The 16,089-nt window shown below is 40.1% G+C and overlaps 1 protein-coding gene across 1 annotated transcript in view; it reads right to left on the bottom strand.

Annotated features, from left to right (window-relative positions):
• LOC138792258 (beta-arrestin-1) overlaps window positions 1-1,043 on the bottom strand; it is a 112,914-nt gene extending 111,871 nt beyond the window's left edge. The window contains exon 1 of the mRNA XM_069969466.1: window positions 722-1,043. Within this exon, the coding sequence (XP_069825567.1) occupies window positions 722-741 (20 nt within the window). The 5' untranslated portion in view covers window positions 742-1,043. The remainder of the gene's footprint in view (window positions 1-721) is intronic.
• Between the last annotated feature and the right edge of the window lie 15,046 nt (window positions 1,044-16,089).

The following is a 16,089-nucleotide window of genomic DNA, read 5'->3' as shown; positions in this document are numbered from 1 at the left end:
CTGATTATGTTCGGCAGTAACCCTTCATATCCCACACTTGCCTGGGGGCGACAAAGAGGAACCAAGTCTAATAACCCCTTCCTAACCATACACTGATTATGTGCGGCAGTAACCCTTTGTATCCCACACTTGCCTGGGGGCGACAAAGAGGAACCAAGTCTAATAACCCCTTCCTAACCATACACTGATTATGTGCGGCAGTAACCCTTCGTATCCTGCACTAGCCCTGAAGCCACAAAGAGGAATAAGGTCTGTTAACCCTTCCCTCCTATCATAGAAGCGGTCGTGGTCGTGCGTCCAGCTATAGATTTAACCCTACAAACACTTAGGACAAGTGCAGGGAACCTCCGTCACTCGGAATCTTTCCTTTGAGCGCATTAACCTCTTCATGTCTGTATAAGATGGTGGGATAAGACCCTGCTTATTATGTACCACTAAATAACCTCCTGACACCCGGGGCTCTGGCGACAAGGTTAACCCTTTCTATGCCTGGCAGGATCAGGTGCAGGTGGTCCGTAATCCGTCAGTCCTTGACGTGTTGCCCTTTTTAATTTAAATCAAGGTCCATTAACCCCTTAATATCCATAGAGCAGAACGAATGCATGAGACGTGATGAGGTCTGAGGGAACGGAGTTAACCCCATAAATCCCTGGGGATGCCTCATAGCTGATGAAGAAGAAGCGACGAGGTCCATTAACCCCTTCATTAACCCCCCGGTTACCTGGTTCCTTTGTCGCCCATGTCCAGGCTGCTGTCAGGATCAGGTGCCAGGTGAAGCGATGCCAGTATCCGGTGATGCCAGAGCCCAGGCTGCTCAGGATGACTCCACTGGTAATCTCTCTGGATGGAGAATGGCTTTTGTTTTGCAGGGAGAGCAGCTGCACATAAAGCGATCCGTCCCCTCTCCGCACACGGCTGGATGTAAATCCTGATGGGATTAGAGGGAGGGCGAGCACGAAATGTGAGAGGGAGAGCAGGAATTAAGATTATTCTTATGATTGTGCCATCAAACAGCTTGTTCTCTCTCTCCCCTCCAGCCCTGCTGTCTGTGGGCTGTACTGGCTGACAGCTCCTGAGATCCACCCTCACTGCAGCTCCACTGCTTCCTGCTAGCTGACACTGGACACACTGAGGGCCACAGCACTGGGCTTCCCTCGCTGCAACTCCAACCAGCCCGGAGTATAGGGATAATATCACCACCTACATAGCAGGAATGATATATATATATATATATATATATATATATATATATATATATCAGCTAAAGGGCAAGGGACGGGGCCCCCCATCTGTAAACATTATGTATGGAAACAGGGGAGATCCCGTCATAAACCTCTGCTATAAAAGTAATGGACCAGTGAATAGGTTTCATCGATTTCCAAACAGGTTAATAATACAAAGACATCACAGCAGACAGACAGTGCAGACAGCTAGCAACCTGTCCCCAATATAACTACTATAATACTGCCCCTATATACAAGAATATAACTGCTATAATACTGCTCCTATATACTGGGAAATAACTACTATAATACTGCTCCTATATACAGGAATATAACTACTATAATACTGCCCCTATATACATGAATATAACTACTATAATACTGCCCCTATATACAGGAATATAAGTACTATAATACTGCTCCTATATACAGGAATATAACTACTATAATACTGCCCCTATATACAAGAATATAACTGCTATAATACTGCTCCTATATACTGGGAAATAACTACTATAATACTGCCTCCTATATACAGGAATATAACTACTATAATACTGCTCCTATATACAGGAATAAAACTACTATAATACTGCTCCTATATACAGGAATATAACTACTATAATACTGCTCCTATATACAGGAATATAACTACTATAATACTGCTCCCTATATACAGGAATATAACTACTATAATACTGCTCCTATATACAGGAATATAACTACTATAATACTGCTCCTATATACATGAATATAACTACTATAATACTGCTCCTATATACAGGGATATAACTACTATAATACTGCTCCTATATACAGGAATATAACTACTATAATACTGTTCCTATATACAGGAATATAACTACTATAACACTGCTCCAATATACAGGAATATAACTACTATAATGCTGCTCCTATATACTGGGAAATAACTACTATAATACTGCTCCTATATACAGGAATATAACTACTATAATACTGCCCCTATATACAGGAATATAACTACTATAATACTGCCCCTATATACAGGAATATAAGTACTATAATACTGCTCCTATATACAGGAATATAACTACTATAATACTGCCCCTATATACAAGAATATAACTACTATAATACTGCTCCCTAAATATAACTACTATAATACTGCTCCCTATATACAGGAATATAACTACTATACTACTGCTCCTATATACAGGAATATAACTACTATAATACTGCTCCTATATACAAGAATATAACTACTATAATACTGCCCCTATATACAGGAATATAACTACTATAATACTGCTCCTATATACAGGAATATAACTACTATAATACTGCTCCTATATACAGGAATATAACTACTATAATACTGCTCCTATATACAGGGATATAACTACTATAATACTGTGTAGCCCCTGCGCTGCTCAGGTGGTCCCAAGGTGCACTGCAGCAGCCATATATGAATGTGGTGCAGTCCCTGGGCCGGTCCGGTGGTCCCATGATGCACCCCGGCAGCCATGTTGCCTGCGCTTCCTCCGCTCCAGCACCTTCCCATGATAACCCGACCTGAGATGTTATTTTCAGGAAGCACGATTTGCTTATTCATCAGTAAGTCAGTGAGCGAGCGGAGGCGACAGTAGAAGTGAATGGAGTGTTCAGGGCCGCACTCTACTCCCCAGGCCGCTCTGATTTATGGATTAATGAGGACGGATCCGGAGGCCTGAACTTCCTATCACAGTCTTTATTTAAAGGGAACCTCCACTTCCATTTATGGTCCAAACCATAAAGTCGCCTGTAGTGACCCCAGCCTGGGGGTATTCTGTCCCTTTACGCTTTGCAGCAGCTGATAGCCGCACTGGGCAGGAAGGGGGAGGAGGGAATGTCTGCACTGAAGCTCTATAATGCAGCTCCCTGACTCTTCCATAGCATCGGGGGTCAGTGACACAGTGTTCCTGTCAGTCCTGTACTATATATGGGAATGAATGTTGCTGGATTTGTTACACAGACATTGAGTTTTAATATGTGGCGCCATTATCTATACATTGTATGGCGGTATTATTTATTCATTGTATGGCACTATTATTTTTACACTGTATGAGGCTATGTATACATTGTATGTCATTATTATCTATACATTGTATGGCGGTATTATTTATTCATTGTATGTCACTATTATCTATACATTGTATGGCGGTATTATTTATACATTGTATGTCACTATTATCTATACATTGTATGGCGGTATTATTTATACATTGTATGTCACTATTATCTATACATTGTATGGCGGTATTATTTATACATTGTATGTCACTATTATCTATACATTGTATGTCCTATTATTTATACATTGCATATCACTATTATCTATACATTGTATGTCACTATTATTTATACATTATATGGCACTATTATTTATACATTGTATGGGGCTATTATTTATACAATGTATTATTTATGCTTTCTATGGGTCTATTATCTACACATTGTATGGCGGTTATATTTATACATTGTATAGCGGTTTTATTTATGAATTATGTGGCACTATTATCTATACATTGTATAGCGGTTATATTTTCACATTGTATAGCAGTATTATTTATGCATTATGTGGCACTATTATCTATACATTGTATGGTGATTCTATTTATGCATTGTATGGTGGTTTTATCTATACATTGTAAGGCGGTATTTCTGCTTTGTATGGCGGTATTATTTATACATTGTATGACACTATTATTTATGCATTGTATAGAGCTATTGTTTGCAATACAGAGCAACAGTACCTGTTGGCTTTATGCTATAGTGTGGGTGATGTATATATTGTAGTATACGGCTGAGGGTGGTGGTACTGTTCTGTATGGTGGGAGAAGCAGAAAGCGTCTCTATCAGAATATTATAGACAGCTGCTATTTATATATCCACAGGTTAGAATTCCCGTGTGGGGGCGGGATTACAGTGGTCATGTGACCCACATCTGGGTTTGGAGATGCATCTTTCTATGTAAAGAAACCGATATTCTTAGGAAGAATGATGGCTCGACACAAGTCAGTGCAAAAAACAGAGAAAAAAAACAGGGAGGATGGGAGTGATGATACACTGTGTGTGATAGGAGATTAGAGTGTCAGCTCCTGGGGTCAGGGAGGATGATGGGAGTGATGATACACTGTGTGTGATAGGAGATTAGAGTGTCAGCTCCTGGGGTCAGGGAGGATGATGGGAGTGATGATACACTGTGTGTGATAGGATATTAGATTGTCAGCTCCTGGGGTCAGGGATGATGGGAGTGATGATACACTGAGTGTGATAGGAGATTAGAGTGTGAGCTCCTGGGGTCAGGGAGGATGATGGTAGTGATGATACACTGTGTGTGATAGGAGACCCCATAAGACTCAAATCTTAGGACCAACCATGGCCGCCATAATGGGTCCCACTAGTCCAGGTGTCAATGTTGGCTGTGATTTATAATAGAGGATACGGGATCATTCCCTGTATAATATCCCGGGATGTAATAGAGGATACAGGATCATTCCCTGTATAATATCCCGGATGTAATAGAGGATACAGGATCATTACCTGTATAATATCCCGGGATGTAATAGAGGATACAGGATCATTACCTGTATAATATCCCGGGATGTAATAGAGGATACAGGATCATTCCCTGTATAATATCCGGGGATGTAATAGAGGATACAGGATCATTCCCTGTATAATATCCGGGGATGTAATAGAGGATACAGGATTATTCCCTGTATAATATCCCGGGATGTAATAGAGGATACGGGATCATTCCCTGTATAATATCCGGGGATGTAATAGAGGATACAGGATCATTCCCTGTATAATATCCGGGGATGTAATAGAGGATACAGGATCATTCCCTGTATAATATCTCGGGATGTAATAGAGGATACAGGATCATTCCCTGTATAATATCCGGGGATGTAATAGAGGATACAGGATCATTCCCTGTATAATATCCGGGGATGTAATAGAGGATACAGGATCATTCCCTGTATAATATCTCGGGATGTAATAGAGGATACAGGATCATTCCCTGTATAATATCCGGGGATGTAATAGAGGATACAGGATCATTCCCTGTATAATATCCCGGGATGTAATAGAGGATACAGGATCATTCCCTGTATAATATCCTGGGATGTAATAGAGGATACAGGATCATTCCCTGTATAATATCCCGGGATGTAATAGAGGATACAGGATCATTCCCTGTATAATAATATCCCGGGATGTAATAGAGGATACAGGATCATTTCCTGTATAATATCTCGGGATGTAATAGAGGATACAGGATCATTCCCTGTATAATATCCGGGGATGTAATAGAGGATACAGGATTATTCCCTGTATAATATCCCGGGATGTAATAGAGGATACGGGATCATTCCCTGTATAATATCCGGGGATGTAATAGAGGATACAGGATCATTCCCTGTATAATATCCCGGGATGTAATAGAGGATACAGGATCATTCCCTGTATAATATCCTGGGATGTAATAGAGGATACAGGTTCATTCCCTGTATAATATCCGGGGATGTAATAGGGGATACAGGATCATTCCCTGTATAATATCCCGGGATGTAATAGAGGATACGGGATCATTCCCTGTATAATATCCGGGGATGTAATAGAGGATACAGGATCATTCCCTGTATAATAATATTCTGGGATGTAATAGAGGATACGGGATCATTCCCTGTATAATATCCCGGGATGTAATAGAGGATACGGGATCATTCCCTGTATAATATCCGGGGATGTAATAGAGGATACAGGATTATTCCCTGTATAATAATATTCTGGGATGTAATAGAGGATACGGGATCATTCCCTGTATAATATCCCGGGATGTAATAGAGGATACAGGATCATTCCCTGTGTAATATCTCGGGATATAATGTAGGATACAGGATCATTCCCTGTATAATATCTCGGGATGTAATAGAGGATACGGGATCATTCTCTGTATAATAATATCACGGGATGTAATAGAGGATACGGGATCATTCCCTGTATAATATCTCGGGATGTAATAGAGGATACAGGATCATTCCCTGTATAATAATATCCCGTGATGTAATAGAGGATACGGAATCATTCCCTATATAATATCCCGGGATGTAATAGAGGATACAGGATTATTCCCTGTATAATAATATCCCGGGATGTAATAGAGGATATGGGATCATTCCCTGTATAATATCCGGGATGTAATAGAGGATACGGAATCATTCCCTATATAATATCCCGGGATGTAATGTAGGATACAGGATCATTCTCTGTATAATAATATCCCGGGATGTAATAGAGGATACGGGATCATTCCCTGTATAATATCCGGGGATGTAATAGAGGATACGGAATCATTCCCTATATAATATCCCGGGATGTAATGTAGGATACAGGATCATTCTCTGTATAATAATATCCCGGGATGTAATAGAGGATACAGGATCATTCCCTGTATAATATCCCGGGATGTAATAGAGGATATGGGATCATTCCATGTATAATAATATCCCGGGATGTAATAGAGGATACAGGATCATTCCCTGTATAATATCCCGGGATGTAATAGAGGATACAGGATCATTCCCTTTATAATATCCCGGGATGTAATAGAGGATACAGGATCATTCCCTGTATAATATCCCGGGATGTAATAAAGGATACAGGATCATTCCCTGTATAATATCCCGGATGTAATAGAGGATACAGGATCATTCCCTGTATAATATCCTGGGATGTAATAGAGGATATGGGATCATTCCCTGTATAATAATATCCCGGGATGTAATAGAGGATACAGGATCATTCCCTGTATAATATCCGGGGATGTAATAGAGGATACAGGATCATTCCCTGTATAATATCCTGGGATGTAATAGAGGATATGGGATCATTCCCTGTATAATAATATCCCGGGATGTAATAGAGGATACAGGATCATTCCCTGTATAATATCCCGGGATGTAATAGAGGATACAGGATCATTCCCTGTATAATATCCTGGGATGTAATAGAGGATACAGGATCATTCCCTGTATAATATCCGGGATGTAATAGAGGATACAGGATCATTCCCTGTATAATATCCCGGGATGTAATAGAGGATACAGGATCATTCCCTGTATAATATCCCGGGATGTAATAGAGGATACGGGATCATTCCCTGTATAATATCCCGGGATGTAATAGAGGATACGGGATCATTCCCTGTATAATATCCCGGGATGTAATAAAGGATACAGGATCATTCCCTGTATAATATCCCGGGATGTAATAGAGGATACGGGATCATTCCCTGTATAATATCCTGGGATGTAATAGAGGATACAGGTTCATTCCCTGTATAATAATATCCGGGATGTAATAGAGGATACAGGATTATTCCCTGTATAATATCCGGGATGTAATAGAGGATACAGGATCATTCCCTGTATAATATCCCGGGATGTAATAGGGGATACAGGATCATTCCCTGTATAATATCCCGGGATGTAATAGAGGATATGGGTTCATTCCCTGTATAATAATATCCGGGATGTAATAGAGGATACAGGATTATTCCCTGTATAATATCCGGGATGTAATAGAGGATACAGGATCATTCCCTGTATAATATCCGGGGATGTAATAGAGGATACGGATCATTCCCTGTATAATATCCCGGGATGTAATAGAGGATACAGGATCATTCCCTGTATAATATCCAAGGATGTAATAGAGGATACAGGATCATTCCTTGTATAATAATATCCGGGGATGTAATAGAGGATACAGGATCATTCCCTGTATAATATCCCGGGATGTAATAGAGGATACAGGATCATTCCCTGTATAATATCCCGGGATGTAATAGAGGATACAGGATCATTCCCTGTATAATAATATCCGGGATGTAATAGAGGATACAGGATTATTCCCTGTATAATAATATCCCGGGATGTAATAGAGGATACAGGATCATTCCCTGTATAATATCCCGGGATGTAATAGAGGATACAGGATCATTCCCTGTATAATAATATCCCGGGATGTAATAGAGGATACAGGATTATTCCCTGTATAATATATCCCGGGAATGTATAGAGGATACGGGATCATTCCCTGTATAATATCCCGGGATGTAATAGAGGGATATGGATCATTCCCTGTATAATAATATCCCGGGGATGTAATAGAGGATACAGGATCATTTCCTGTATAATATCCCGGGATGTAATAGAGGATATGGGATCATTCCCTGTATAATATCCCGGGATGTAATAGAGGATACAGGATCATTCCCTGTATAATAATATCCCGGGATGTAATAGAGGATACAGGATCATTCCCTGTATAATATCCCGGGATGTAATAGAGGATACGGGATCATTCCCTGTATAATATCCCGGGATGTAATAGAGGATACAGGATCATTATTCCCTGTATAATATCCGGGATGTAATAGAGGATACAGGATCATTATTCCCTGTATAATATCCGGGATGTAATAGAGGATACAGGATCATTCCCTGTATAATAATATCCCGGGATGTAATAGAGGATATGGGATCATTCCCTGTATAATATCCCAGGATGTAATAGAGGATACAGGATCATTCCCTGTATAATATCCTGGGATGTAATAGAGGATATGGGATCATTCCCTGTATAATATCCCGGGATGTAATAGAGGATACAGTGTTTACTGCTGTAATACAGCCATGGACGGGTGTCTAGAGCTACTGTGGGATAGTCCAGTGTATGGGGGTCTACAGATGGCTAGTCTATTGTATGGGGTCTAATGCTAGTCCAATGTATGGAGGTCTATAGTGGGTTGGTCTAGTGTATGGGGTCTAATGCTAGTCCAATGTATGGAGGTCTATAGTGGGTTGGTCTAGTGTATGGAAGTCTAGAGCTGACTAGTTTAGTAAATGGGGTTCTGGAGACATTTAGCCCAGTGTAAGGGCCCTATTCCACCGGACGATTATCGTTCAGATTATCGTTAAATCGTTCGAATCTAAACGATATTCGTTCGGTTGAAATGCAGTTAACGATTAACGACCGAACGAGAAATCGTGATCGCTTATAAGACCTGGACCTATTTTTATCGTTGCTCGTTCGCAAAATGTTCGCACATCGTTCGCATTGAATAAGACGTCGTTCGGTCATTCGCAATAGATACGAACGCAATAGCGAATAAATAGCGAAGAAAAACTATCGCAATTACGATCATAAGTAACGATTATCGTTCCATGGAAATGAGTGAACGTTTTCAGGTCTTTCGCAATAGTGGTCGTTTGAGATCGTTAATCGTTAACGATTATGCAAACGATAATCGTCCGGTGGAATAGGGCCCTAAGGAATGTCTAGTAATGGATAGTCCTGTGTTAAGGGGTTTAGAGCTGGCTAGTGCTTTGTATAGGGGTCTAGGGACAGACAGTGCAGTCTATAGGAGGGGTCTAGAGATGGCTAGCGCTTTGTATAGGGGTCTAGGGACAGACAGTGCAGTCTATAGGAGGGGTCTAGAGCTGGCTAGTGCTTTGTATAGGGGTCTAGGGACAGACAGTGCAGTCTATAGGAGGGGTCTAGAGCTGGCTAGTGCTTTGTATAGGGGTCTAGGGACAGACAGTGCAGTCTATAGGAGGGGTCTAGAGCTGGCTAGTCCAATAAAAGGAAGATCTAGGAATGGATACTCCTGTGTATATGGGTCTAGACTAGGCTCAAAATTCAGTGTATGGGGGTCTACAGCTGGGTAGTCTGGTGTATGGAAGGTCTAGTAAAGGATAATTCTTTGTATAGGAGTCTAGAGACAGCCAGTGCAGTCTAGAGCTGGCTAGTCCAATGTATGGAGGTCTAGAGCTGGCTAGTCCAATGTATGGAGGTCTAGAGCTGGCTAGTCCAGTCTATGAATAATCTACATCCAGTTAGACAAGTGTATTGGGGTGTAGAACTGGCTAGTCCAATAAAAAGCAGATCTAGTAATGGACAGTCCTGTGTATAGGGGTCTAGAGCTGGCTAGTCCAGTCTTTTGGTAGTCTAGAACTGGCTATTGATGTGTATGGGGGTCTTGTTAGTCTTGTATACCATTGTCTAGACCTGACCAGTCACGTGAATAAATAATCTCGATCCAGTTAGACAACTATATAGTGATATCGAGGAGGTGGGTAAAATGTATGTGGGGGGTTCTACACCCGCTTTGTCCCATTATGGACCGTGTATAGTGGTCTAGGACCTGGCTTTAGCCCTCAGCACTTCTGGGGCTCAGGAACGCCTCTATGACAGGTACCAGGGGTCTCCTGAACTAACAGCTCTATAACAGTGTCAGCTGTCCGCAACGTGAATTATAGCGCATAGATTCCCTATGACATGAAGCCCCCTTCCCAGTTATTCCCCTCTATGAATGTAACCATCCACTCCACACGTCTGGCATCCATGGCAGATAATAGGATTACTGGTAGGAATAATACACCCTGGAGGGATATATATTACAGTGGAGCCTGTATATACAGTGCACTATAAGGCACTTTATATGCACCAACAGGAAGGTTTCACTTATGACACTGCTGTAAATGGTCAGTGTAGTTTATTATGGACACTCTCAGCAAGACACAATAACGTACTCCACCTAATGCAAACAAACCATAACAGCCATGTATGCTGAGGATTCCCAGCAACAAGCACAGCTACAAGAACAGATACAAAAAGCTCAGATACAAAAGGCTCAGATACAATAAGCTCACATACAAAAAGCTCAGATGCAACAAGCTCACATACAAACGGCTCAGATACAAGCTCAAATATAGAAGGCTCACATACAACAAGCTCACAAACAAAAGGCTCAGATACAACAAGCTCACATACAAAAGGCTCAGAAACAACAAGTTCTCATACAAAAAAGCTCACATACAAAAGACTCAGACACAATAAGTTCAATTACAAAAAGTTCGGATACAACAAGCTCACATACAAGAGGCTCAGATACAACAAGCTCGCATACAAAAAGTTCAGATACTGGTTGCACTAATAGCATCCTCCATTAAAAGAAACTCAAGTACAACACATTTATATGTAAGATCAGATGTAACATACAAATAGAACAAGCTCAGCCATAATAAGTTAATGTATAACAAGCTCCGATAAAAGCACATACTGTATATACCAAACTATGCCATAAACAAACTCAGATACAAGCTTAAATATAAGCTCAGCTATAACACACTCTGATATAACAAGCTCACGTTACAAGCTCTGTTATAACAATCTCAGATACAATCTCAAATATAATAAGCTCAGATATTTCAATCTCTGCTAAAATAAACTCAGATACAACAAGTTCTGTTCTAAACAAGCTCAGATATAATAAGCTCAGATCTAACAAGCTGTGGTCTAAGTTCAAACACAATAAGCTCTGTACAAAAAAGTCAGATACAACAAGCTCAGATATAATAAGCTTCAAAATATTTAATAAACAAGCTCAGCTGTAATAAGCTGAGATAAAACAAGCACAGAAACAACAGGCTCAGAATTACAAATATAACAGGTTCAGATACGATATGGTCAGACAGAAAAAACAAGCTCAGATGTAAAAAGCTCAGATCCCACAAGCTGAGATACAATACACAGAGATATAAGAACAATAGAATCATTGTCATGGATTCGGCAGGATATATGCCCTGTAGAAGATCTGTAGAAATCTCCCCGTAGCCTTCTCAGAATCAGCGAGCATGCTGGGGGATAGAAAGAATCCATATGGAGATGTTCCGGCGCACGTGAATGGGCTCGCATTGGAGTCGGATTGTTAGCAGATTGTTGGCACGCATGCATGTCCAATCCTTGCCAAATGCTAAAGGCAAGAACAGACTCCTTAGTGTGTACAGGGTGGAAGGAATCATGACGGTCCCTATTCACTGACAGCAAGCAGAGGTCTATGAGAACAATACCATGGTGGTCCCCTCCAGATCCCATACTGGGGCCCCCATATTATTCAGAGGGAGGAGCAGGGGCCACACTGGCCTGACCACATATCCAGCCACTGAGTTCTAGAAGCGTACTGTAATAACCATATAACGAGCCGGAGCCTAATAACTGAGAGCGGCCGTGTCTGCACATGCCTGTAATTATGGGGGAGGAGGAATCTCTCCAGCAGTTATAGGGTTACTGAGCCAGGAATTCTGGGAATGTGATGGATGTCTGGATTTGGCCTTTTGTGCTACAAAACCAAATGAGGACAGAGATCAGCGCTCCCCTTCTGACAGAGCGACTAAAGCCAGCCAGCTGATTGGCCGGGAGGGGGGTGGATTTACCAGCATCTCATGGAAAATAATCCACCCCCCAGAAATGCCCCAAAGTGCTCCCCAAATTCCCACTATGGAGAAGGGGTTAAATACACCTCCAGATCCTCCGGCCAAAATGGTGATGGTCGGCCAGTATGGAAGCATAGCCTCCTGTGCTTGGATTGGCCGAGTGATGGGGGTCATTCTCATGCTGGTGTGGGAGTGGTGTCCCAAGGTAACCTGCACCGACGTAGAGAACAACCACACACTGTCCCAGCATGCTCCTATCTGAGCCTATGTATGTGCTTGTATCTGAGCTTGTTATATCTGTGCTTCTTGTATCTGAGCTTGTTATATCTGTGCTTCTTGTATCTGAGCTTGTTATATCTGTGCTTCTTGTATCTGAGCTTGTTATATCTCTCTATCTTGCTTCTGAGCTTGTTATATCTATCTTGTATCTGAGCTTGTTATATCTGTGCTTCTTGTATCTGAGCTTGTTATATCTCTCTATCTTGCTTCTGAGCTTGTTATATCTGTGCTTCTTGTATCTGAGCTTGTTATATCTATCTTGTATCTGAGCTTGTTATATCTCTCTATCTTGCTTCTGAGCTTGTTATATCTTTCTTGTATCTGAGCTTGTTATATCTGTCTTGTATCTGAGTTCGCTATATATATTTTGTATCTGAGCTTCCTATATATCTCTATCTTTTATCTGAGCTTATATATATATCATGTATCTGAGCTTGTTATATCTATCTTGTATCTGAGCTTCCTTTATCTCTCTATCTTGTATCTGGGCTTGCTATATCTATCTTGTATCTGAGCTTGTTATATTTGTAGTTCTTGTATCCAAGATTGTAATATCTGTTCTTGTTACATCTGAGGTTGGTATATCTTTGCTTCTTCAAACTGAGCTTGTTATTACTGTGCTTGTTCTATCTGAGCTTGTTAGATCTGTGATTCTTTTATCTAAACGTCTTGTATCTGAGCATTCTTATACTTGTGATTTTTATATCTGTGCTTGTTATATGTTATTGTTATACCTGTGCTTCTTGTATCTGAGCTTGTTATATCACTTCTTGTTATATTTGAGCTTGTTATACCTGTGCTTCTTGTGTCTAAGCTTGTTATATCTGTTCCTCTTATATCTGAGCTTTTTATATCTGCGCTTCTTGTATCCAAGCTTGTAATATCTGTTCTTGTTATATCTAGGGTTGGTATATCTTTGCTTCTTGCATCTGAGCTTGTTATTTCTGTGCTTCTTGTATCTAAGCTTGTTACATCACTTCTTGTTATAGCTGAGCTTCCTATATCTATCCATCTTGTATCTAATCTTCTTAGATCTGTGCTTCTTCTATGTGAGCTTGTTATATCTGCGCTTCTTGTATCTAAGCTTCTTATATTCGTGCTTCTTGTATCTGTTCTTTTTATTTCTGTCCTTCTTGTATCAAAGCTTGTTATATCAGTTCTTGTTATAGCTGAGCTTGTTAGATCTGTGCTTCTTGTATCTAAGCGTCTTGTATCTGAGCTTTCTTATACTTGTGCTTCCTGTATCTAAACATCTTATATCTGTCCTTCCTATATCCAAGTTTGTAATATCTGTTTTGTTATATCTGAGGTTGGTATATATTTGCTTTTTGATCTTGTTATTACTGAGCTTGTTATATCTGTGCTTTTTCTATCTAAGCTTGTAATACCTGTTCATCTTATTTCTGTGATTCTTGTATCTGAGCTTGTTATATCTGTGCTTGTTATATGTGAGCTTGTTATATCTGTGCTTGTTGTATGTGAGCTTGTTATATGTGTGCTTGTTGTATCTGAGCTTGTTATATCTGTGCTTCTCGTATCTGAGCTTGTTATATCTGTGCTTGTTGTATGTGAGCTTGTTATATGTGTGTTTCTTGTATCTAAGTCTGTTGTATCTGAGCTTGTTATATCTGTGCTTGTTATATGTGAGCTTGTTATATCTATCTTGTATCTGAGCTTGTTATATCTATGCTTCTTGTATCTGAGCTTGTTATATCTGTGCTTCTCGTATCTGAGCTTTTTATATCTGTGCTTGTTGTATGTGAGCTTGTTATATTTGTGTTTCTTGTATCTAAGTCTGTTGTATCTGAGCTTGTTATATCTGTGCTTTTTGTATGTGAGCTTGTTATATCTATCTTGTATCTGAGCTTGTTATATCTGTGCTTTTTGTATCTGAGCTTGTTATATCTGTGCTTTTTGTATCTGAGCTTGTTATATCTATCTTGTATCTGAGCTTGTTATATCTGTGCTTATTGTATCTGAGCTTGTTACATCTGTTCTTGTTATATCTGATTGCATGACCAGATGTGCTCACAATCCACCTCCGTTGCAAACCCATTCACTGCACCAGAACATTTTATATTTATTTTTCTTAAAGAATTGGTTAAAATCGATTTTCAATCTACAAAATATTCTCCTAGACCCCAGCAGTGCGAAAAACATCTGGATCCTCGGGGGAGGTCCCAGAATCTAGAAACACACCCACAAGGGGCGGAGCAGGGAGAACAAACAGCTTAACATCACCATGTGCTGGGGACTTAATGTACGTTGTTTTGTAGAATGTGACATGAGATATGGGTGGAGGACTGTATTACAGTATACATTACAGTATTAAGGTATGGCAGTATTATTAAGGCATCGTATGGAGGTATTATTAAGGCATCGTATGGAGGTATTATTAAGGCATCGTATGGCGGTATTAAGGCATCGTATGGAGGTATTATTAAGGCATCGTATGGAGGTATTATTAAGGCATCGTATGGAGGTATTATTAAGGCATCGTATGGAGGTATTATTAAGGCATCGTATGGAGGTATTATTAAGGCATCGCATGGCGGTATTATTAAGGCATCGTATGAAGGTATTATTAAGGCATCGTATGGCAGTATTATTAGGGCATCGTATGGAGGTATTATTAAGGCATCGTATGGCGGTATTATTAAGGCATCGTATGGCGGTATTATTAAGGCATCGTATGGCAGTATTATTAAGGCATCGTATGGCAGTATTATTAAGGCATCATATGGAGGTATTATTAAGGCATCGTATGAAGGTATTATTAAGGTATTGTATGGAGGTATTATTAGGCATCGTATGGCGGTATTATTACGGCATCGTATGGCAGTATTATTAAGGCATCGTATGCAGTATTATTAAGGCATCGTATGGCAGTATTATTAAGGCATCATATGGAGGTATTATTAAGGCATCGTATGAAGGTATTATTAAGGTATTGTATGGAGGTATTATTAAGGCATTGTATGGCGGTATTATTAAGGTATCGTATGGAGGTATTATTAAGGTATTGTATGGAGGTATTATTAAGGCATCGCATGGCGGTATTATTAAGGCATCGTATGAAGGTATTATTAAGGCATCGTATGGCAGTATTATTAGGGCATCGTATGGAGGTATTATTAAGGCATCGTATGGCGGTATTATTAAGGCATCGTATGGCGGTATTATTAAGGCATCGTATGGCAGTATTATTAAGGCATCGTATGGCAGTATTATTAAGGCATCATATGGAGGTATTATTAAGGCATCGTATGAAGGTATTA

This window comes from Dendropsophus ebraccatus, chromosome 5 (genome assembly GCF_027789765.1).
Source record: "Dendropsophus ebraccatus isolate aDenEbr1 chromosome 5, aDenEbr1.pat, whole genome shotgun sequence".
Taxonomy (NCBI): domain Eukaryota; kingdom Metazoa; phylum Chordata; class Amphibia; order Anura; family Hylidae; genus Dendropsophus; species Dendropsophus ebraccatus.
This window is presented reverse-complemented; position numbering and strand designations above follow the sequence as displayed.